At 44.1% G+C, this 23656-nt stretch overlaps 3 protein-coding genes and 2 pseudogenes across 5 annotated transcripts; 4 read left to right on the top strand and 1 right to left on the bottom strand.

Annotated features, from left to right (window-relative positions):
- Positions 1-396: 396 nt before the first annotated feature.
- On the top strand, positions 397-3195 carry LOC123998580 (annotated as a pseudogene). Its single transcript, XR_006832290.1, has 4 exons — positions 397-647; positions 1319-1427; positions 1627-1737; positions 1841-3195. The product of XR_006832290.1 is annotated as a tubulin beta-4B chain-like (transcript).
- A 3889-nt stretch (positions 3196-7084) lies between these two features.
- Positions 7085-9831, top strand: LOC124000067 (tubulin beta-4B chain-like). The gene is made up of 4 exons (XM_046306174.1): positions 7085-7242; positions 7934-8042; positions 8267-8377; positions 8481-9831. The coding sequence occupies exons 1-4, from the start codon at positions 7186-7188 to the stop codon at positions 9536-9538; spliced, it is 1335 nt and encodes a 444-aa protein (XP_046162130.1). The 5' UTR covers positions 7085-7185; the 3' UTR covers positions 9539-9831.
- A 744-nt stretch (positions 9832-10575) lies between these two features.
- On the bottom strand, positions 10576-15204 carry LOC124000069 (protein crumbs homolog 3-like). Of its 2 annotated transcripts, none has more exons than XM_046306177.1 (4): positions 14885-15204; positions 13803-14028; positions 12060-12103; positions 10576-11945 (listed from the first exon to the last, which is right to left on the bottom strand). In XM_046306177.1, exons 2-4 carry the CDS (start codon positions 13900-13902, stop codon positions 11736-11738), a joined length of 354 nt encoding a protein of 117 aa, XP_046162133.1. In that variant the 5' UTR covers positions 13903-14028; positions 14885-15204; the 3' UTR covers positions 10576-11735. The 2 variants fall into 2 exon arrangements, with proteins under 2 accessions (XP_046162133.1, XP_046162134.1); XM_046306178.1 differs by lacking the exon at positions 14885-15204 and adding an exon at positions 14240-14572.
- A 1014-nt stretch (positions 15205-16218) lies between these two features.
- On the top strand, positions 16219-19568 carry LOC124000068 (histone chaperone asf1b-B). Its single transcript, XM_046306175.1, has 4 exons — positions 16219-16787; positions 17605-17720; positions 18145-18321; positions 18815-19568. The coding sequence occupies exons 1-4, from the start codon at positions 16679-16681 to the stop codon at positions 19004-19006; spliced, it is 594 nt and encodes a 197-aa protein (XP_046162131.1). The 5' UTR covers positions 16219-16678; the 3' UTR covers positions 19007-19568.
- A 1338-nt stretch (positions 19569-20906) lies between these two features.
- Positions 20907-23656, top strand: part of LOC123998976 — an 899899-nt pseudogene continuing 897149 nt past the window's right edge.

Here is a 23656-nt window from a genome sequence, read left to right as displayed (position 1 = left end):
CTTCATGCCCTTCGTGCTGTTGTCTGTGCCCAATAATGTTTGTACCATGTTGTTATTATGTTGTGTTGCTACCATGCTATTTTGTCATGAGTTGCTGCCTTGCTATGTTGTTGTCTTAGGTCTCACTTTATGTAGTGTTGTGTTGACTCTCTTGTTGCGATGTGTTTTTTGCCCTTATTATAATTACTATTATTTAAAATAAAATAAAAAATAATCCCAGGCCCCGTTCTCGCAGGAGGCCTTTTGCCTTTTGTTAGACCGTCATTGTAAATAAGAATTGGTTCTTAACTGACTTGCCTAGTTAAATAAAGGTTAAATAAAATAAAATAAATAAAATGGCGAGTTCCAAATCACAGCATCCTATCCGCTCTCTCCACGAGCCAAGGACGATGTATCCCCCTTTTTCCTCCAGTCTTTCGTTACCATGGGGATGACGTCAGGTTGCACCACCGATTCGGCCCAGTAGTAGCAGGAGAGGCGGGTCCATCAGATAGTCAGCTGGGTAAGAAGACAAAGAGAGTCCTCCAAGCCCAGTACCTTCTCGTTCCACCGTCGAATCCTCACAGCTAACGCCCTTCCTTCCATCCAAAATGCGCGAAATAGTACATCTGCAAGCCGGACAGTGCGGAAACCAGATTGGAGCCAAGGTATTACTCTTCTCTTGTTTGTATATCAATAAAATAGATTGCTTCATTTGGGGATTGCATGCGACCTAGATAAACCTCGTTCTCTCTGCGTAGTGCGTAGCTAAATTAAGAATGGCCGCTTGTAATCCACCCATAAGACTGCATCCTCGATGGGCTATAATAGACCTATAGGCTACCATGGACGAAAAATGCATGATCATTCCGTGAACAAGATAAACTACATTTTAATCGATGTTGCATACGATATGCCATGTCCTGATTTTTTTTTTTTTTTTCTTCCGCTGATTCATTCTCAATGGTTATTTGGGGTCCTTGTAAAATGGGCGTTGAAGGGAAAGATATGGTAGCCTACTAGAATACCTCCGTTCTCCCTCTTATAACATTACATATTCAACCTGATTCATATTTCGGTCTAAGTGGCATTTTAATGCTTCATTTGAAGCATTTAGACGATAACATAATTATGTAAAGGGGATATTTAATGCAAGTCATGCTATTTGTGTTGCTCTTGAAAAGGTAAATGTCCATGCAACAGAAAATACACATTGCATTATCTATTTATTTATATTCTAATTTGCGCTTTAAATGGATGCTTCTGTGTATTGCTATTGCCTTGCATCTCCTCCCCCTGTACCCTCCCTCACTCACTCTCTCTCATTCTCTCGTCTCAGTTCTGGGAGGTGATCAGTGATGAGCATGGCATCGACCCGACTGGAACCTACCATGGAGACAGCGACCTGCAGCTAGACAGGATCAATGTGTACTACAATGAGGCCTCAGGTACAGTATGCACATTATATAGCATTGCATACATAAACCACATAATGTCACCAATTATTTAAACATGCACAATTAATTAAACATCTGTTTTAATTAGGAAAAATTTACCGATTACACAAGCATTTCGCTACATTCACATTAACATCTGCTAACCATGTGTATGTGACAAATAAAAATTGATTTGATTTTGATTTGTCAGGTGGGAAGTATGTCCCCCGTGCCATCCTGGTGGATCTGGAGCCGGGCACCATGGACTCTGTCAGGTCTGGCCCCTTCGGACAGATCTTCAGGCCAGACAACTTTGTCTTCGGTGAGTGGTTGGTTTGGTAGTCAGTGGAAATATGAGATTTGGTGGCAGACTACTAATGTAATCTTGTCCAGGAAATAATGGGTTATGACACTTCTGTCTGCAGGCCAGAGTGGAGCTGGAAACAACTGGGCCAAGGGCCACTACACAGAGGGAGCAGAGCTGGTAGACTCTGTCATGGATGTAGTGAGGAAGGAGGCAGAGAGCTGTGACTGTCTCCAGGGCTTCCAGCTCACCCACTCCCTGGGTGGGGGTACTGGCTCTGGCATGGGCACCCTGCTCATCAGCAAGATCCGTGAGGAGTACCCTGACCGCATCATGAACACCTTCAGCGTGGTGCCCTCTCCCAAAGTGTCCGACACAGTGGTGGAGCCCTACAACGCCACCCTCTCTGTGCATCAGCTGGTGGAGAACACAGATGAGACCTTCTGCATCGACAACGAAGCCCTCTACGACATCTGCTTCCGCACTCTCAAGCTCACCACACCCACCTATGGAGACCTCAACCACCTGGTGTCAGCCACCATGAGTGGAGTGACCACCTGCCTTCGTTTCCCTGGCCAGCTCAATGCCGACCTCCGCAAACTGGCTGTCAACATGGTGCCCTTCCCCGCCTGCACTTCTTCATGCCCGGCTTCGCCCCCTCACCAGCAGGGGAGCCAGCAGTACCGCGCCCTGTCCGTGCCTGAGCTCACCCAGCAGATGTTCGACTCCAAGAACATGATGGCGGCCTGCGACCCTCGTCACGGCCGTTACCTCACCGTGGCCGCCATCTTCCGTGGTCGCATGTCCATGAAGGAGGTGGACGAGCAGATGCTCAACGTCCAGAACAAGAACAGCAGCTACTTTGTGGAATGGATCCCCAACAATGTGAAGACCGCTGTCTGCGACATCCCACCCCGCGGCCTCAAGATGTCTGCCACCTTCATCGGCAACAGCACAGCCATCCAGGAGCTGTTCAAGCGTATCTCTGAGCAGTTCACTGCCATGTTCCGCCGTAAGGCCTTCCTTCACTGGTACACCGGAGAGGGTATGGATGAGATGGAGTTCACTGAGGCTGAGAGCAACATGAATGACCTGGTGTCTGAGTACCAGCAGTACCAAGATGCCACCGCTGAGGAGGGCGAGTTTGAAGAGGAGGGAGAAGAGGAAGCCGCCTAAACCATCCAGTCACTCAACTGCCAAACAGTCGTATCACTCACCTCCGTCCTGTCCCCAAAGCACAACTTGATTGATTTAAATTAATGTTAAAGAAAAGGAAACTCTGATTTGTGATAATTAAATGAATGTGCTCAACCATCTCTTCAGCGGTTCCCTTCAGTCTAATTAGTATCCTGTAACGTTTTCAGGTCTCATCCTAGAAGTCAGAGGGTATTCTAACATGAGGTTTCTTATGAAAGCAGCAAGCTGTAACTCGATGTCTAAATTGAATTATGTGAATAAATTAACAATGTGTTCCAATGCTAGGTGTGTTGCTTTACTTAAATAACCTTTTCAATACCTGTAAAAACATCAGTCCCATCATTTGACCTGCTGGTTGTACGTCAGTAAGTGGCACTGACGTACAACCAGCAGGTCAGATAGAATACTTTACACACTTTGGACCATGGTAGGTCAATTATGGTGCATTGGGAAAATGTTGTGTGCCGGCAAAGAACTGCTGTATTTCGAATGGTGCTGTAATTCCTTTCCACAGAATACAGTACCGTACTGTATTTTTGGAGCGCCGAAACCTTTTTGTTTATGGCTCATTAATATATTTTGAGGCGTACCTTGTAAGAGACTATTTTTTTTCACCTGTAGGTGAGAATGCTGTACCAATCTAACTCCTATGGTTACAGTGCCCCATCAATTTAAAATATATAGGGGATAGATAAGAGTGGTATCAAGTCTTTGTTTGAGCATTTTGCCATGTCCCTTTGGCCTGTTTTGCCCTGTAGTCGCTGCCGTTTGGAAGCCTGTGTTAAGGCCTCTAGAAGTGCAAGTGATACAAAAACCAAATATTCATTGATATGCTGTATTAAAAAAAAAAGTTTTAACCAGGTAGGCCAGTTGAGAACAAGTTGTAATTTACAACTGCGACCTGGCCAAGATAAAGCAAAGCAGTGCGATAACAAACAACACAGAGTTACACACGGAATAAACAAATGTACAGTCAATAATACAATAGAAAAAAGTCTATATACAGTGTGTGCAAATGAGGTAAGATCAGGGCGATAAGGCAATAAATAGGCCGTAGTGGCAAAATAATGACAATTTAGCAAATAAACACTGGAGTGATAGATGTGCAGAAGATGAATGTGCAAGTAGAAATACTGGGGTGCAAAGGAGAATAAATATATATATATATATGGGGATGAGGTAGTTGGATGGGGGCTATGCACAGGTGCAATGATCTGTAAGCTGCTCTGACAGCTGATGCTTAAAGTTGGCGAGGGAGATGTGTGGGGGTGACCAGTGAAGTATACCTAAATTCTATGTTATTGTACCATGCGTCATTCATTACACAGTACTTATTTTGACACTATTTAAATTGCAGTAGTTCTACTGCAATATGAAATGCATTGACTTACCCCTAGCTGCCTGTAAATGACTGTTAATGTTACAGCAACACCTTTACAGTGCACACAACATCAATGCCAAACCAAGTTTCTGTGTAAATTGTTGGATTTACATAATGGGAGGGGGCTTCACAGGAGGGACTACCTGTTTGATCACACTTGCAGGGTGTTTATCTTGACCACAGTCTGTTTCAGAATATTGATTTAACAATAGCCTACTACCATCCGCCTCAATCTACAGTATGGTATTTTAAATATGTATTTTTTTGGTTGGTGCCAATATATCATCAGTCCACAGTGTGTGGTTTGTATCTTGTGCTTCACCACTCGTGATTGTGACCACTGTGTTACTGGGGAAAATCTCTCATGAACATCATTAGTGGGTTGATGACAATGATACCTTCAGCTCACTTACGATAGTCTATTTTACTATAGGATGCATGCAGCTATCACTACACCACTCAGTCAGTAGGGTCGGGAGACTGCGCATCACTACACCACTCAGTCAGTAGGGTCGGGTGACTGCGCATCACTACACCACTCAGTCAGTAGGGTCGGGAGACTGCGCATCACTACACCACTCAGTCAGTAGGGTCGGGAGACTGCGCATCACTACACCACTCAGTCAGTAGGGTCGGGAGACTGCGCATCACTACACCACTCAGTCAGTAGGGTCGGGAGACTGCGCATCACTACACCACTCAGTCAGTAGGGTCGGGAGACTGCGCATCACTACACCACTCAGTCAGTAGGGTCGGGAGACTGCGCATCACTACACCACTCAGTCAGTAGGGTCGGGAGACTGCGCATCACTACACCACTCAGTCAGTAGGGTCAGGTGACTGGGCATCACTACACCACTCAGTCAGTAGGGTCGGGAGACTGTGCATCACTACACCACTCAGTCAGTAGGGTCAGGTGACTGTGCATCACTACACCACTCAGTCAGTAGGGTCAGGTGACTGTGCATCACTACACCACTCAGTCAGTAGGGTCAGGTGACTGTGCATCACTACACCACTCAGTCAGTAGGGTCAGGTGACTGTGCATCACTACACCACTCAGTCAGTAGGGTCAGGTGACTGTGCATCACTACACCACTCAGTCAGTAGGGTCAGGTGACTGGGCATCACTACACCACTCAGTCAGTAGGGTCGGGAGACTGTGCATCACTACACCACTCAGTCAGTAGGGTCAGGTGACTGTGCATCACTACACCACTCAGTCAGTAGGGTCAGGTGACTGTGCATCACTACACCATTCAGTCAGTAGGGTCGGGAGACTGTGCATCACTACACCACTCAGTCAGTAGGGTCAGGTGACTGTGCATCACTACACCACTCAGTCAGTAGGGTCAGGAAGACTGTGCATCACTACACCACTCAGTCAGTAGGGTCGGGAGACTCAGTGCATCACTACACCACTCAGTCAGTAGGGTCGGGAGACTGTGCATCACTACACCACTCAGTCAGTAGGGTCGTGTGACTGCGCATCACTACACCACTCAGTCAGTAGGGTCGTGTGACTGCGCATCACTACACCACTCAGTCAGTAGGGTCGGGAGACTGTGCATCACTACACCACTCAGTCAGTAGGGTCGGGAGACTGCGCATCACTACACCACTCAGTCAGTAGGGTCGGGTGACTGCGCATCACTGCACCACTCAGTCAGTAGGGTCGGGAGACTGGGCATCACTACACCACTCAGTAGGGTTGGGAGACTGCGCATCACTACACCACTCAGTCAGTAGGGTTGAGTGACTGCGCATCACTACACCACTCAGTCAGTAGGGTCGGGAGACTGTGCATCACTACACCACTCAGTCAGTAGGGTCGGGAGACTGCGCATCACTACACCACTCAGTCAGTAGGGTCGGGAGACTGCGCATCACTACACCACTCAGTCAGTAGGGTCGGGTGACTGCGCATCACTGCACCACTCAGTCAGTAGGGTCGGGAGACTGGGCATCACTACACCACTCAGTAGGGTTGGGAGACTGCGCATCACTACACCACTCAGTCAGTAGGGTTGAGTGACTGCGCATCACTACACCACTCAGTCAGTAGGGTCGGGAGACTGGGCATCACTACACCACTCAGTCAGTAGGGTCGGGAGACTGGGCATCACTACACCACTCAGTCAGTAGGGTCGGGAGACTGGGCATCACTACACCACTCAGTCAGTAGGGTCGGGTGACTGCCATCACTACACCACTCAGTCAGTAGGGTCGGGTGACTGGGCATCACTACACCACTCAATTAGTAGGGTCGGGTGACTGCCATCACTACACCACTCAGTCAGTAGGGTCGGGAGACTGGGCATCACTACACCACTCAGTCAGTAGGGTCGGGTGACTGCCATCACTACACCACTCAGTCAGTAGGGTCGGGTGACTGGGCATCACTACACCACTCAGTCAGTAGGGTCGGGTGACTGGGCATCACTACACCACTCAGTCAGTAGGTTTGGGTCACTGCGCATCACTACACCACTCAGTCAGTAGGGTCGGGAGACTGCGCATCACTACACCAGTCAGTAGGGTCGGGAGACTGCGCATCACTACACCACTCAGTCAGTAGGGTCGGGAGACTGGCATCACTGCATCACTACACCACTCAGTCAGTAGGTTCGGGTGACTGCGCATCTCTGGAACACTCATTGATGAAGAATCCAAATAACAGCATCCTATCCGCTCTCTCCACGAGCTTAGGATCCCTCCTCTCCTCCGCTCTTTGGTTACCATGGGGATGACACCCACCGATTCGGCCCAGTAGTTGAAGGAGAGGCGTGCCCATCAGACAGTCAGCTGGGGAAGAAGAGAAGAAGCGTCCTCCGGGCCAAATCTCGACTGCGGTTCCCTCACTGCCAACGCCCGTCCATCCAGCCGTAATGCGAGAAATAGTGCATCTGCAAGCCGGCCAGTGCGGTAACCAGATCGGAGCCAAGGTATCATTGTTGATTCATTTGTATTTTACCAAGAAAATAGATTGCTTCATGTGAATTATTGCAGGCGAGCTAGATAAGCCTCTTTTTTTACCTCTGCATAGCAAAATGAAGAAAGGTAATCCACCCATAAGACTTGTAGAGGAAGCTGGTGCAGAACTGCATTATCGATTGGCTATAATATAACATGCATGAAAAATGCATGGTCATTCCGTGCACAAAATAAATATGTGTATAAGAGAAATAGGCGAAACAATAGCTATATCCGATTACTATCAGTTTGAATCACTGTTGCATATGAAATGGGCAGATTTGTTACTGTTGCTGCTGACTCATTCACAATAGTTATTTGGGTCTCTAAATGGACGTGCGGTGGAAGGGAGAGATAACGGTACTAGAATACCATCCTCTTCTCTCTTTTATGACACAACATATTTAACCTGATAAATATTTAGATCTAAATGGAATTTTAATGCATAGTTTAAATCATTTAGAGGCTTACATAATTATGTAAAGGGAATATTTAATGCAAATTATGCTAATGCAAATTAAGGTAAATGTCCCTGCAACAGAAAAGACATTGCATTATATTTAATTATTTGTATTTTATATTCTAACTGGCATTTTAAAAGGATGCTTCTGTGTATTGCTATTGACTTGCATCTCAACTCCTCTCTCTCTCTCACTGTCTCAGTTCTGGGAGGTGATCAGTGATGAGCATGGCATCGACCCGACTGGAACCTACCATGGAGACAGCGACCTGCAGCTAGACAGGATCAATGTGTACTACAATGAGGCCTCGGGTACAGTATGCACATTATATAGCATTGCATACATAAACCACATGTCACCAATTATTGAAACAAACAGAAACATGCTCAATTGATTAAATAGACTCTTATATCAACAATTAAAAAACAAACAATAGGTACCCTAAAATAAATAGGTACCCTATTATCACAAATACAGTGCAAATATGCACAGTAATAATTGGTTCAGTACGCCCAATATTTATTGTCTTTTTCAGGTGGGAAGTATGTCCCCCGTGCCATCCTGGTGGATCTGGAGCCGGGCACCATGGACTCTGTCAGGTCTGGCCCCTTCGGACAGATCTTCAGGCCAGACAACTTTGTCTTCGGTGAGTGGTTGGTTTGGTAGTCAGTGGAAATATGAGATTTGGTGGCAGACTACTAATGTAATCTTGTCCAGGAAATAATGGATTATGACACTTCTGTCTGCAGGCCAGAGTGGAGCTGGAAACAACTGGGCCAAGGGCCACTACACAGAGGGAGCAGAGCTGGTAGACTCTGTCATGGATGTAGTGAGGAAGGAGGCAGAGAGCTGTGACTGTCTCCAGGGCTTCCAGCTCACCCACTCCCTGGGTGGGGGTACTGGCTCTGGCATGGGCACACTGCTCATCAGCAAGATCCGTGAGGAGTACCCTGACCGCATCATGAACACCTTCAGCGTGGTGCCCTCTCCCAAAGTGTCCGACACAGTGGTGGAGCCCTACAACGCCACCCTCTCTGTGCATCAGCTGGTGGAGAACACAGACGAGACCTTCTGCATCGACAACGAAGCCCTCTACGACATCTGCTTCCGCACTCTCAAGCTCACCACACCCACCTATGGAGACCTCAACCACCTGGTGTCAGCCACCATGAGTGGAGTGACCACCTGCCTTCGTTTCCCTGGCCAGCTCAATGCCGACCTCCGCAAACTGGCTGTCAACATGGTGCCCTTCCCCCGCCTGCACTTCTTCATGCCCGGCTTCGCCCCCCTCACCAGCAGGGGGAGCCAGCAGTACCGCGCCCTGTCCGTGCCTGAGCTCACCCAGCAGATGTTCGACTCCAAGAACATGATGGCGGCCTGCGACCCTCGTCACGGCCGTTACCTCACCGTGGCCGCCATCTTCCGTGGTCGCATGTCCATGAAGGAGGTGGACGAGCAGATGCTCAACGTCCAGAACAAGAACAGCAGCTACTTTGTGGAATGGATCCCCAACAACGTGAAGACCGCTGTCTGCGACATCCCACCCCGCGGCCTCAAGATGTCTGCCACCTTCATCGGCAACAGCACAGCCATCCAGGAGCTGTTCAAGCGTATCTCTGAGCAGTTCACTGCCATGTTCCGTCGTAAGGCCTTCCTTCACTGGTACACCGGAGAGGGTATGGATGAGATGGAGTTCACTGAGGCTGAGAGCAACATGAATGACCTGGTGTCTGAGTACCAGCAGTACCAAGATGCCACCGCTGAGGAGGGCGAGTTTGAAGAGGAGGGAGAAGAGGAAGCAGCCTAAACCATCCCGTCACTCAACTGCCAAACAGTCTATCACTCCCCTCCGTCCTGTCCCCAACTCCATCCCTTCATCCTTACTTACCATCTGCTTTCTCTCAAGAAGGCAGATGTTCCTAAATGAATTGAATGTTTTTCCACATTAGACAGTGATCTTACCAGATAGTAGTAAACTTCTGTTGTTGTATGTTGGAAATCCACTGAATTGTTTCCATTTTCCTACATTCATCTCATCATTGCTTTGCGGAATTAAAAGAAAGTGATTTTAAAGTTCAAATTAAATTGGTACTTACTCTATGTTTTATTGTTTTTATTTGATGGGTGTTATAAATAATTAATATGGTCTTATATAGACTTGATTACTGTACAACATGAAATTGAAATGACACACTAGGTTAAAGTTAGCATGTACAATTACAGTATGTTCACATACTGTAAATTATATGCATTTGAAGCCATGAGCCCAAAATATCAAAGGTAAAAGCAGATTTACAAACCAGAAAAGGCCAACCACAGTTGGAAACTGGGTTTGTGAGGGAGCATTAACTACAGGCTGAAGACAAACTGCACTGCCCACTATGGGTTCATGCCAATGAGTTAGTAGCAATAAACTGCATTGGAATACATTCCTAGAATGTAACAACAGGTGAAATGAGACTGACGTATAGTGACTGTTAAAGACAGAAAGACTTGGATTCATTGTTTTCAGCAGTCATCACTTCCCAGCTCCTGCAGTCAGTTGCCGCTGGCTAATAATTCTGACTGAAGCTATTTTGTCAATCACAGCTTCACCGAAAGCTGACTAGTAAGGTCTGCATGCTGAGCAAGTGCGTTATTTCTCATATACTTCACACTCACCATTTTAGGGATGTCTGATACATGACGTCAGCTTATACGATGCTCTGTCTTCTGCTTTTGCCCTCTCGTTAATTCCTTATAGAAGTCTGGTTGTGTTTTCACAAGAGAGAGAGAGAGAAGCAAGTGTTGACATCATCTGATCAAAGTCCAGCACTGATTATGCAAAGAAAATCTACTGAGGTGGCCAATTCTAAAAATGACTATTGGTATTTATTTAAAATGTTGGCTACAAAAGATAAATAGGTCATGACATCGTATAACAACTCTACATGATGAGAATTGAATCCCATCATAGGCTTTTCAAAATACAAACAGCGTACTGGTAAGAACACACATAGAAGATATGATCTAATGTAGTATCACAGTTCAGCCAATGTTAAATTAATGCTAAATTCTGAAATACTACAATACAATTATTCAAATGTAAACAATCATTCATTTTGTGCTTAAATATGATTAATAATGACATAATTATTTGTTCTGCACACAGTATCCGCAAACAGAATATCCCACTGGGAGAAATGTTTTCCAGATAATATTAGCTTACAGTGTCATTATCTGTAAAGCTGTATACAGGACTGATACAGGACTGATTCAGTAGTGAGACATGTATTGAGGTAAGTAATCAGTGTAAAAATCTAGACAATTAAATGCTTTTCTGACAATCAGTAGTGGTTAAACAAATATTATTGCACGCTATATATTTAAGTAATCTATAAGGCATTTATACGAACATTTACATTACATTCCAATATAATTTTTTACATGTATCAAGGTATCACAGGTAACAGCAGTCTTTTTGTAGCTGTTGAGAGAACCAAATTGCCTAGACAGAGGACTGAAATACTCAGACTGAAATGTATTTATCAAAGACGAGTATGAGCAGGGACTGAATACTGGTCCTCTTCCATCTAGTGCAGGTGAAGGTTTGTTTCCTCTTCCAGTATGACCATTTGAATGATTGTGTACATGTCTATCCCATTCAAATATTCCAGTGCTATTAAATAACACACCATAGAGAAAGCAGTCAGAGCCTCATGAACCTTAGTTCTAGTTACAAGCTGTGGTATTTGCTGTAGCTATCCCAACGTCTGTGTCCAAGTCCTGTACTAGCACTATTCCATGTGCTTGCAGTACGTACAGTACACAGTGCCTGGGCCCTCCTCTTCCAGGGCTAGGTGCTGTGTACCTCTCGTCCCATCCTGTATCTGTCAACGTTGTGTCATGACCCTCTAATATCTAGGTAATCATCAGCTCTTTAGGTGGAGCTTCTACAGTCATCGGGATTTTGCTGTTGCTTGGATGTACAGGACAGGTGTTGAGAGACTTCTGAGAGACTAGGCTCAGATGAGTCTCTCCTCCTTGGGCAGTTTGAGTGTGTCTGGTCTCTCAACACTGCTGGCCCCCGTCTGCTCCTCAGCACTGGGCCGGTACGTCCCCTCCGTCTGCCTCTTCTTCCTCACCACGCAGAAAAGCCACACTAGCACAGCAGATGCTATGGCCAGCAGCCCCAGTATAACAGTCGGGGCCACAATAGCTGCAATGTTGGGTCCCTAGATGCAGAACAACACAGGGGTAGTAGTCATTCTCAGAAATAAAGCTCTGGATACTTCTGGTTTAAGTTCCTCTAACAAAAACAGAGATAAAGATAGCAGCAGTTTACTCACTGGGGCAGTTGTGTTAGAGGGTAGACTATTAGTTGTGTTGTCCCCTGTAGAAAACATTCAAGATTACCACTCAGGTCATTGTAATAGTTTGCTACAAGAATACAAATAGACCCTCGCTTTGATCAATGTAGCATAACACACTAGGATTGAACAATGTGGAAAAACAGGTCATTTTAAAATGACACACTGTATACCAAGTGCAGGTGATAGAAATGACACGTGGTGCTCTGAGGCAACAACCTACATGTCCACACATGACCACATACCAGAACAACATGCAAATGTGAAAGCATGTATATGAATATTGTTTGTATAATTTTTTAGTTGTATTGTTTGTATTTCGTTGTATTTTAAATTTGTGACTGTTTCTGTGTTTTGTTACATTTCATGTTTTGTGGACCCCAGGAAGAGTAGCTGCAGCTTCTGTAAAAGCTAATTGGGATCATAATAAACAAATGAGCAAACGTTTTAACACGTTACTTAAATAGAGTTAAGAGTAATTTAATTACAGCCTAGGGGGAGGGGGAAACAAAACAGAAAGGTGGAAGTTGATGTCATTTTTAGATTGATAGATTGACAACATAATAGCCTGTTGCAATGCGATGGGATCACTGAGTTCCTCAAGTCCAGTGCTTTTTTTCAGGCACTTTCTCCATGGCAAGCCATGTGATTACTCTGTGACATCCCGCACAGTAACTACTTGAATGTAGGAGAGGGGGAGGAGAGGACTTGGAATGCGGCCTTTGCCCGTGGTCAGTGAAGCTCAGCCCCTAAACAGTTTTACTAGTTGAAGTATCTGGAAAAGCACTATTATATTTTGGTTACCATGTCAGTGCAGTGTCAAAGTGATTATTGACTATTAATTCACAGTAGATGTCTTGCTTAGAAAACTTCAACGCCCATTTAGGGATGTCAAACTAAGTTAATGATTGGCTAATGCAAATAGTGAAATAGTAAACTCTCCCAGGGGCAACAGTACACCTTGATAACAAAAAACAAGGGTAGGTTGTTTGGGGGAGGGGCACAACTTTTTCTCAAAATGAGACACTGAAAAACCTCCTGTAGCAGTGACAGCCTGATATGGGTATTGTAGAAAACTAACTACAGTTGATATTACAGCTTGGAGATGTCCGCACTCCTGTTCAGTGTTGTCCCATTACCAGAAAATCAGAAGAGCACTCAGAACGACCACTAAGGGCTGCTTTATCTATTGTTTCTTGCTGGGTAATATACAGCTATAATGCATTGTGAAAACGTTCTATAAGCACATACAACCCCCTTATAAGGTCTTACTATCATCTGATAATGATCCTGACTAACAGTTCAGTGGACTGACGAATAGCAGTGTAAAATAAAACATAGAAGGGCTCATACATACTTTAGAACCAGTAATAAAGATACAGATACAAGCATTAAGTATTACCATACTTCTATCAGAGAAATCACATGTCCGCATTAGGAAAAGTGGGTGTACCAGAGCTTTTCATACCAATGGTTCCTACCCAAAGCTCTCACGCATTACAAAATATTTGTACAACCTGTTGGCATGTTACTGCATGCTTTAGTTTTTTATTGAGTAATGGCTAGAATTGTGTGCACCCTGCTTTTGTGTTTTTATGCATATTTTTCCAAGTAAGGTACATATTGTTCCAAGTACAGAGACAATCTAGTGTGGTGGTGTTGGGGTTATTTCACAAGAAGGATGGGGGGGGGGGGGGTTGTAGAGGCGGTGGCATGACTCACCCACAACCCAGGAAGGATTACTCCCCAAGACCAGGAGTAGGACACTCCCAGCCAGGAGACCAGGCCGGGCCGCGATGTCTGGGAGCAGTGCCATCTCCATTTAAACCAATGGGTTCTAAAGAGGATAGACCATCAGCAAGGGGACGCCTGGACATCAGGTCGGGGCCATTTCATCAGGAGTAGTGCTCAGCAGACAAGCACACCGGTGTCAGTCTCCAGGGCCGCTCTAGAGAGATGAAGGTGAGATGGTGTTAAAGAACAAAAGAACCGTTCATGAGGAGCCACACTGAGCCCGAGTCTCTATCGAAACCCCAATGTTATTGAGTCTGGTTCATAAAGTGACATAAAATGTAAGAGAAGATGAAATCACAACAGCTTTCTATACTTCATTCTGCATAGAATCATTGTAAGTCCCAGGAAAAACAATTATCCCATACCATGACAATACAATGGATCAAGTTATTATAAACATTTCAGACTGTCAGAAACTGTCCAACCGGAAATTGATAGGGCTGCAGGTAGCCTAGCGGATAAGAGCGTTGTGCCAGTAACTGAAAGGTCGCTGGTTAGAATCTCTGAGCCGACGAGATAAAAAAAATCTGACGATGTCCCCTTAAGCAGGGCACTTAACCCTAATGGCTCCTGGAAGTCGCTCTGGATAAGAGCATCAGCTAAATGTCTAAAATGTACATTTAACCATAGAGGCAAAATTACAATTGTGATTAATTCAGCACCATGTCGAAACATGACCACCCCCGTTTAAGGTTGGCTGATTTAGTAAAACTAGTGGTGTATGTGAACAATTGCACCTGTTCAGGGAGGTGGGGAGGGAGGGCATTGAGATAACAAATGACAATTCATGAGTCATATTCTTAGTAAATGTTGTAAAAGTAGCATCCTATCGAAATAAAATTATTGTAAAGTATAGGATTTATAGTGCCCCATAATTAATTTCCAATACTTCCAAGCCATTTTATGTAAAGATAAACTGCACTCCTGCTCCACAACAAATTAGTCGATCTAATAATACAAGAAGTATATAATTTTATTATAGACAGACCTGTACAGAACATTATACACACCTTTTCACCGAATAATGTTGATATCCGTTTTAGGCAACGGGGATCAATCCAACTCCTTGCGAAAAAAAAACACCGTCTCGCTTCCGCCGCCTCACCTAAACGAGTGAGTGGGTGAACCGAAACTGGATCATATGTCAGGACGTGTTTATGAATAAACCGCTCCCAACAATGTCTGAAAAATAATCTGCAAACTAAATCCGATGGCAAAGCCGTTTTACTGGCTGAATGGGTTTATTTTGATATATATCATATTAGACTACCTGTATAGGTTTAACTATGTAAAACAGTTTTTTTAAATTCCCTCCTCACGTCGCCCCTATGGTCACATGGTTCACTTCAGTCTCATGTTACAGTACCTGAGCCTAGTATCAACCTGTGGTACAACAGACAGATACCCTTTGTATGATGAGGCACCGGACTAGTGGACAGAAATCTACCTGCTCAATGGAGCCTACTTCCTCCCATTGCTCTTCTCTCTCTCTCATTATGGATCCTTTACTATTATAGTTCTATGGGACCCTTTCTCAAGTTCTACACTGTTCTATTGATGTGTCGGAAGCCTTGAAAGTGTTCATCTACCTTTTTTTTCCATCTGCAAAAGAAAGATAAAAGGCTGTGGAATATGTTCAGGCCCAATGAGTAAACACTGAACATTTTGAGAAAATTTGGGCTGCATTTTTTAAATCCTGTATTTTAAGGAACACGTGTTTCATGTGAGTGCATGGTGAGAATTTGTTTGCAGTTTTAGGACCTCTAGTGGAGAGCAATTATATTTTTCTAGCTGACCCTATCCTCAAAGCAAGATAAAAAATAATCCTGAAATACCATAAACACAGCTAATCATGGTCCCTTAATCCTTGCCTAATCGCAGTTTCATCTAGGCCTATGCTATAATGTGACTGAAGACTGGCATAGAAAACACAATCTGATCCATGTATGATTCTATTTCCATGTTTGTATTTGGTGTGGTTGATTGTCAACCCATAACCACCCCAATATTGTATGTTATGTAGGCCTACATTCTGCAGTCTGCAAAAAGCACTGATTAGTCACATCATTATGTGTGCAGAAAGTATCCCTGCCACATAGGTCCTTCGGTTAATGGTCTCCCATGTATCGACACACATGTAGGCATGTTTCCATCTAAAAGAGTGGCTGAATTTGGTACAGTGGTTGTGTTTTTTGCTTTGGTCAAAGCAATGGGTACATGCGGGAGTAGGGTCGTGTCAATTGAATTCCTACCTGAAACGTTATTGCATGCGGCTTGTGGCGTTGTTCGAGCACTACATGCTTGTTGCTTGCCAATCATAGCTTTACTGTTGTTCTATCCAGTGAATCATCGTTTAGAACAGAAAAACCACCCGCCCCATTTCCTTCGACATTTTGGTGGCTTTGTGAAATTTACTGGCGGGTGGTTTTTGAAATAGTTGTTTTGAACAAAACTAGTCAGGGGAATATTCCAGATAACAGTAAATACTTAAAACATTAATGGCACTTTCTTTAAAAAAAATACAATTTCTGTTGAAATGATTGTCTCATATAGCAGGCTATCATAACAATAAGATATATCTACCAAGTAATTTCAAAATTACACTAAAGCGTAGCTGTCAACCTGCGAAATCAGATGCATTTTTAAATGCAACAACCGAATTTCTTCAGTGATATAATTTATCTTTGTGTACGCTGCGTGAACACATTGCTTGCTAGTTGCTACATTGTTGAGGCCTGAAACCTTCCCCCGGGAAAATTTGCTCTCAGCCAGAGTGTCCGTCACTCGCAGCAGGAGCCGCAATAATGGCGAAGGTTCAAGTACTAAATGTCGCTGTCCTCGATAACCCGAGTCGATTCGGAAACCCATTTCAATTCGAAATAACATTTGAGTGCATGGAAGACCTGCCAGAAGGTAAGTGTTGTGCTCATCTGTCGAAAAATTACTTTGTTTATTCTCATCTAACGATTTATGGCTAGCTTGCTAACGTTAGCTCGCTAGCTAAATCTCAGACGATTTATGGCTAGTTTTCTAAGGTTGCCTCGCTAGTTAGCTAACTGAGATTCTCAACTAGGCTAGCTACTTCATGTTCAAACTGGCAATTTAGCTAGCGAACTAACGTTAGCAAACTTGCCATAAATTGTCAGATGAGAATTAAAGTAATTATTCGACCGGTGGCAAACAATGGTTAATTGATCCCTTATGTCTACTGAACAAAGAGGTGGCTCGTTTATTTGTATTTTTTTAAACATATAAATACATAAAACACATTGTACTTTGTGATATTGCTTAGCTACACGATGGCGTTAGTTGATATTTCTAGTTAGTTGGCTACTTTGCTTATAGCTGGCTAGCTTAGCCAGAATGGTGTCCAACTTTTGTTTGTATTTTGTTGGCTGCGGCGGGAATTCTGACGGAGGAACACGCATTGACATGTCCACTTGCCTTTCGCGTTATCTACCCAAACAATCAAATAAATAATAATAAATAATATGCCATTTAGCAGACGCTTTTATCCAAAGCGACTTACAGTCATGTGTGCATACATTCTACGTATGGGTGGTCCCGGGAATCGAACCCACTACCCTCAATTCACAGGTGTCATTGATAACAGCATTCTGACCAGAGCAGTCTTCACAGTCCAGCAATTTCCTTGCTTTCTCCAACATTTCGAACTGAGTTTGTGGGTCCGGAAGACAGTGATTTGATTTGATACTTTTTTGTGTTGCAGATCTTGAGTGGAAGATAATATATGTGGGTTCAGCAGAGAGTGAAGAGTATGACCAGACCCTTGACTCTGTTCTGGTTGGCCCAGTACCAGCCGGGAGGCACATGTTTGTGTTCCAGGTGAGTTTTGTATAGATGGCAGTAACTAACAATGTTATTTCAGCAGTAGTCTGGCTGCAGTAGTCTGGCTGCAGCTTTCCTTGGCCCTCTTAATTTCTCTCTCCCAGTGGGCCTGCTCTGACTTGGGCCAAAGCCAGGCCACTAGTACTTTTAAGATATAATTTACATAACAATGGCCAACTGTGAACATTTGTTAACACCTTCACAAAGCAACTGATTTGATGATGCAGAGATTGATTCTGACCTTAGTGACAGCCCTAGCGATGGAAACCTTTCCCAAACAATAACAATGAGCTTATAACATAATCACAACACTGGTGCTGTATTGGAGAAATCAGAAATAGAAACTACACCCTCTCTCTTACCCATCTCTTCTCCTGCCTTCCTCCTTGCACCTCATCTACTGTATGTTATCCTTCAACAGGCGGATGCCCCAAACACGGGTCTGATTCCAGAAAGTGATGCTGTCGGCGTAACTGTGGCGCTAATCACCTGTACATACCGCGGACAGGAGTTCATTCGTATCGGCTACTACGTCAACAACGAGTACACCGACCCTGAGCTGCGGGAAAACCCACCAATAAAACCTGACTATGGACAGGTAAAGGAGGAAACTCAATTTGTGTGCTTGACTGTGTTTCCTTCCAGGAAGATGTTCAAGTTGTGTTAGTTGTATGTATAGGATACATAAGGTATACACTGTCCAACGAAATGCTTACTTGCACTTTACTTGTTCTCTCCCGTCTGCCATAGGTCCCATTCACATATCTGACAGGGCTGTTACATTAATATTGTGTAAACTAGGTGGAGCTATTGCTTACACCTACCACTTTTTATCAGATCTATGAAGGGCAATGAATGATGGTAGAGGAGAGGGGACAACTTTTTGGAATTATATTAAACCTTTGCGTTGTGGAAGGGCGAAATATCCATTAATACATTGGTCTTAAAGTGCAAACTCCGCTCAATCATCAGGGGCACGTGTGCCACAGTACTGCTCAGGCTTTAGTATAATGTAAAAATGGAACATGTCTTACTGCAAATATAAGGACATCTACTGAATAATTTCCCTCTTGATGCTGTTTGTTTTCTAGCTTCAGAGAAATATTTTGGCTTCAAACCCACGTGTAACAAGATTCCATATCAACTGGGAAGGGTGTGCAGAAAGGATGGAAGACTCAGAGAATGTGGATCCTGCCCCCAACTCTATGTTGCCCCCATCTTGCCTCCCGGGCAAGGCCCCACCCATAGGGTTGCTACCTGACAACTCTATGGACTGCTTGTAGAGGGAAAAATACATATACACATAATCTTCGATCAACCCAAGCACTATAAGCAGAAGAATGGACATGGACATTCTGACTTGGATGTACAGCCAGCTTTGCCTTACAGCTGCCCTTATTTCCCAGAAACTGTCAACAACACACTCCCACCTTGGACTACAGTGTCTTGCATCCAAGACAATCTTTCTGGAGTAATCTTTATTATCTATTTGACATTTTTCACTTTCATGTCTATAACATGCTGAAAAACTAATTCATCCTTTCATTTTTAATACTATCAACAGGGCAACAGCTGAAGTATCCAAGTTTCCATAGATGGTTAGCAGCTAATTGGCAGAAATACTGATTCACACCAACTAGTCAGCTGTTAATTATGTGGTGTAAATACCAACAGAGGATTATGACACTAGTGAAGCAAAATGGAGGAAGAAATTACTCAAGTTGCAGGAAGGAAAATAATGGTGGTATTTTTTTGTACTTTCTGAGCCATTGTGTTTCAGTGGTAATGGTCCTTATAGCATTTGAGTTACACTTTTCCCTGTTGGTGTTTTGGGATACTTTTGGATGGGGGGGAGGGGGGTTGCTAATAATGGTATGTACATATGTTTATTTTCCTGTGTGCCATTTTGTTTTTGAAATAAAAATCTTTTTGTTATGTGATGTGTGATTGTCCCTGACAAGCTTTGAGATGTGATAAAAATGGCAGATGTTGAACTCTAGGAGAATCACCTTTTTCCAACTTTGAAGGGTTTTGCATTGAAAATAATGGGTGGGGCTTCCTCGAATTTTTGTTGCATTCATAAATATCTGTAGTGAAGTATGCTCACCTGTAGTGCACATTTTGAAATTGGTAGCCTGTTTTACTTGTTGCCATGCAATTTGAATTACAGTTATAATAATATAATAATATATGCCATTTAGCAGACGCTTTTATCCAAAGCGACTTACAGTCATGTGTGCATACATTCTACGTATGGGTTGTGTTCAAGACAAATATTAACATGCAAATCTCCCTTTTTCACTGAATCATGTTCTCTTGTCATTGACTTCAGAGTTCACTGAATGTAATTGTAATCCTTTAGTGAACGGTTTGCTGAAAAAACATGCATGTATGGATGCTTGCAATTATGGACAGCTATGAAATGTATGGCTGTCATTTTCTGCATAGGAGTTAATGGCAAAAGCAGTATCTGAATGTGGGCTGTCTGGTGGTAAAATCTGATACCTAGGACGATTCGTGCAATATGAAATATTAGAACTAAATGACATTGGTTTCCTTACCAGTCATACTAACACCATTTACATTTTTGTCCAATTTAGCTGTTTTAAGATGCATGTAATTCGCTCTGGATAAAAGCGTCGACCTGCTAAATTACTCAATCTAAATGTACATTTAGCGATATAACTTGGAATGTATCAAGTGGTTTACTCCGAGATAATTTATTTGAGATATTCTGAAAATCTAGTCTCCGCGTGCGTTACATTCTAACCAATTTTCTAAAAATAGCCCGTCTTGACGTCACACAACCAATCACGGATTAGTCGGGCGGGAGGGGTCGGTATAGGCCAGTTTGCTACAGGCCTTGCATTTCGATAATACTTTATTATGCACGAATAAGACGAACATTTGGAAGCGGTGAATCATACCTGAATTTCTCGACCATTGAGTTAACCAAAATCAGCAAGGAAAACTCAACCATTTGGCAAACTAAAGGAAAATAATAGATGACGTTATTAGCTGGTCTGAGAAGGCGGGCTAAAAAGAGAATTTGACAGATACCAATAGACAAATCATAACATCACAACGATTTGATTTACTGATGCATATCCAATCAACAGTTGTCTCGTACTGTCTGTCACATAAGTATTGGCCAATGAGGTATTTTCAGGGGGTGGATCTCTGAAGCAAGAGTTCGTCTCGCTGTAGTCTGAGGATTAATGGACGGCTGTTGATTTTGGCAAGTAAGCCACAGCTGATCGGATCTGAAACCTGAGAAATCATCGGACCTTAGCTCAAGGAAAGGGAGGGGCTGCTATCGATTTGCAATAATAATTACTTGGAAAAGTGGATATATAAGATTTTTGTGTTGGAATACATTGGAAAGTAAGGGCCTTTAGTGGTGTCTGCAAGTGACTGACTGAATGATAGATAGATAGCTAGCTAGGAAGGGGACGATAGCTAGCGAACTAGCCAGGCGCGCCGAACCGGTTCGACGTTCTTGATTGTTCCAGGTAGAGCTAAGCAACATTCGCTACCGAAATAGAGGGAAAACCGGCTAGCTAGCTAGGTCGTTGGCTAGCCGTTGGCTGGCCAGCTAGCTAGCCTGTGCAGCTAGCTAGTTTACCCCCCCCCCCGGATAAAGGAAAAGTAGTAGCGGAGTACAATTGACACCTCACTGTTGGCTAGTTAGCCATGATAACAGCCAGCTAGTAGCCAGCTTCCTCAAATACAGAACTAAAAGGGCTCGTGAACTCAAAAGTATCCCAGATCCAAGGGATCCCTATCGGCCTGCAATCATGGGCAACGCGCCCACCGCCAAGAAGGGCAACGAGATGGAAAGTGGTGAGTTTACCTTGCTTCCTACTAGTAGTACTGACAACTGCTTGACAACTAACAGTAACTAAGGTTTGTTACATGTCTGCATTGCTACACGGGAGGGATGAAAGTAATATGAATTCAAGATCCTCTTGTGGCCTAGTCATTACATGTATGTATTCTTTAGAATCTCCAGCCTTGTAAGCTTGTATGGTAAATTATACCGCCCCCCCCCCCTCTTCACTTTGGCCTCTTGTTGATCAGATTGTGCGCTTCTATATATGATTATATAGCTATTGAGTATTGACAAAAGTAAAGCCTTTTATCTTGAATTTACAAAAGGTTAGTCTGGTTTTGAGGAGTTTCCTGGCTACAACCAGACGGGCAACTTGACACACGCCCATGTCAGCCAATTACCACTACACATATCTACCTACTGCATCCTATTTTCACAACAAATGCTCGGCCTAGGCTTCCACCTGTCATACCTGGGGGTCATGTACAACAGTTGATAGTTCTCTGCAGGACTGTCAATACTGAGTTTGATGTGAAACTCCAACTGAATTGACTACTACACTGCTCTTTCACCTGTATGTTTGGTAGTACTGCATCTTTATCTAGGCCAGGGATGGGCAACTTTGATGGGGGTGGGAGCCACAACAAATCTGAACTCTTCATTTGGGGCTGCAGTGGCTCAAGGGTCTGTAACCACATCGATACCCACACTTGCAGTCAGAGGCCTAGGCTCCAAAGAAAGTATTTTGGGGGCCCTAAGCTAAATGTATGTTGAGTTCATTTCCAGCAGTTCAACACATTTTTCCATAAGGTCGAGAGAAATGTTTTTAATATGACTGAGTGACTAACAAATTTGATGGGGCCACCCCGGTCGGTAATTCAACAATGATTACAACCAGTTTAGCTAGATTACCGCTAACTTACCAACCTAAACAATGTTAGCTGACATAACAAGAGAAACTGCTGATGAACAACCACATTTTGCAATTGCACCTTGTGTATTCTACTATTGTGCTAAAGGCTAGAGTTGTGGCTTTCAAGGAGCGGGACACTAATCCGGACGCTTATGAGATATCCCACTATGACCTCTGACGAGGCATCAAACAGGCAAAGCGTCAATCCAGGACTAAGATCAAATCATATTACGCCGGCTCTGATTCTCGTCGGATGTGGCAGGGCTTGCAAACTATCACAGATTACAAAGGGTAACTCAGCCACAAGTTGCCCAGTGACACGAGCCTACCAGACCAGCTAAATGAATTCTATGCTTGCTTTGAGGCAAACACCATTGAAACATGCATGAGAGCACCAGCAGTTCTGGATGACTGTGTGATCTCACTCTCTGTAATAGTGACGTTTCAAACAGACCACCATAGTCTCTCTACCCGAGAACACCAAGGTAATCTATCTAAACGCCCCATAGCACTCGCATCTCACATGCTTTGAATGGCTTGGTGCACAGCAACACCATCATCCCAGACACCCTGGACCCACTCCAGTTCGCATACTTCCCCAACAGATCCACAATAACGCAATCTCTATTGCACTTAACACTGCCCTTTCCCGCCTGGACAAGAGGAACACCTAATGTGAGAATGCTTTTCATTGACTACAGCTCATTGTTGAACATCATAGTGCCCTCCAAGCTCATCACTAAGCACTGGAACCTGGGACTGAACAACTCCATCGTCAACTGGATCCTGGACTTCCTGATAGACTGCCCCCAGATGGTGAGGTTAGGCAACAACACACAAACCCTCTACATGGGGGCCCCTCAGTGGTGTGTGCTTACTCCCATCCCGTACTCCCTGTTCACCCACGACTGCGTGGCTGTGCATGACTCCCAACATCTTAATGACGTTTTCTGATGAGACAATGGTGGTAGGCCTGATCGCAGTCAACGATGAGACCGCCTTTAGAGAGGTCAGTTGCCTGGCAGTGTGGTTCCAGGACAACCTCTCCCTTAGCGCCAGAAAGACAAAGGAGCTGATTGTGGACCACAGGAAACGAAGGGCCGAACACTCCCCCATCCACATCGACGGGGCTGTAGTGGAGCAGGTCAAGCCCTTCAAGTTCCTGGTGTCCACATCACTAAGGAATTA

Source organism: Oncorhynchus gorbuscha, linkage group LG16, assembly GCF_021184085.1.
Source record: "Oncorhynchus gorbuscha isolate QuinsamMale2020 ecotype Even-year linkage group LG16, OgorEven_v1.0, whole genome shotgun sequence".
Taxonomy (NCBI): Eukaryota; Metazoa; Chordata; class Actinopteri; order Salmoniformes; family Salmonidae; genus Oncorhynchus; species Oncorhynchus gorbuscha.
Note: the sequence above shows the minus strand (reverse complement) of the source record. Positions and strands in the feature narration are given on the sequence as shown.

Bases quoted from the DNA above. Each gene is read 5' to 3' on its own strand.
- LOC124000067 (XM_046306174.1), top strand. From the start codon at position 7,186: ATGCGAGAAATAGTGCATCTGCAAGCCGGCCAGTGCGGTAACCAGATC. The intron at 7,243-7,933 runs GTATCATTGTTG...TCACTGTCTCAG, and splicing joins GTAACCAGATCGGAGCCAAG to TTCTGGGAGGTGATCAGTGA. The intron at 8,378-8,480 runs GTGAGTGGTTGG...TTCTGTCTGCAG, and splicing joins GCCAGACAACTTTGTCTTCG to GCCAGAGTGGAGCTGGAAAC.
- LOC124000069 (XM_046306177.1), bottom strand. From the start codon at position 13,902: ATGGAGATGGCACTGCTCCCAGACATCGCGGCCCGGCCTGGTCTCCTG. The intron at 12,104-13,802 runs GTGAGTCATGCC...TGTTTTCTACAG, and splicing joins TAATCCTTCCTGGGTTGTGG to GGGACAACACAACTAATAGT. The intron at 11,946-12,059 runs GTGAGTAAACTG...TTCTGCATCTAG, and splicing joins CCTCTAACACAACTGCCCCA to GGACCCAACATTGCAGCTAT.
- LOC124000068 (XM_046306175.1), top strand. From the start codon at position 16,679: ATGGCGAAGGTTCAAGTACTAAATGTCGCTGTCCTCGATAACCCGAGT. The intron at 16,788-17,604 runs GTAAGTGTTGTG...TTTGTGTTGCAG, and splicing joins CATGGAAGACCTGCCAGAAG to ATCTTGAGTGGAAGATAATA. The intron at 18,322-18,814 runs GTAAAGGAGGAA...TTTGTTTTCTAG, and splicing joins TAAAACCTGACTATGGACAG to CTTCAGAGAAATATTTTGGC.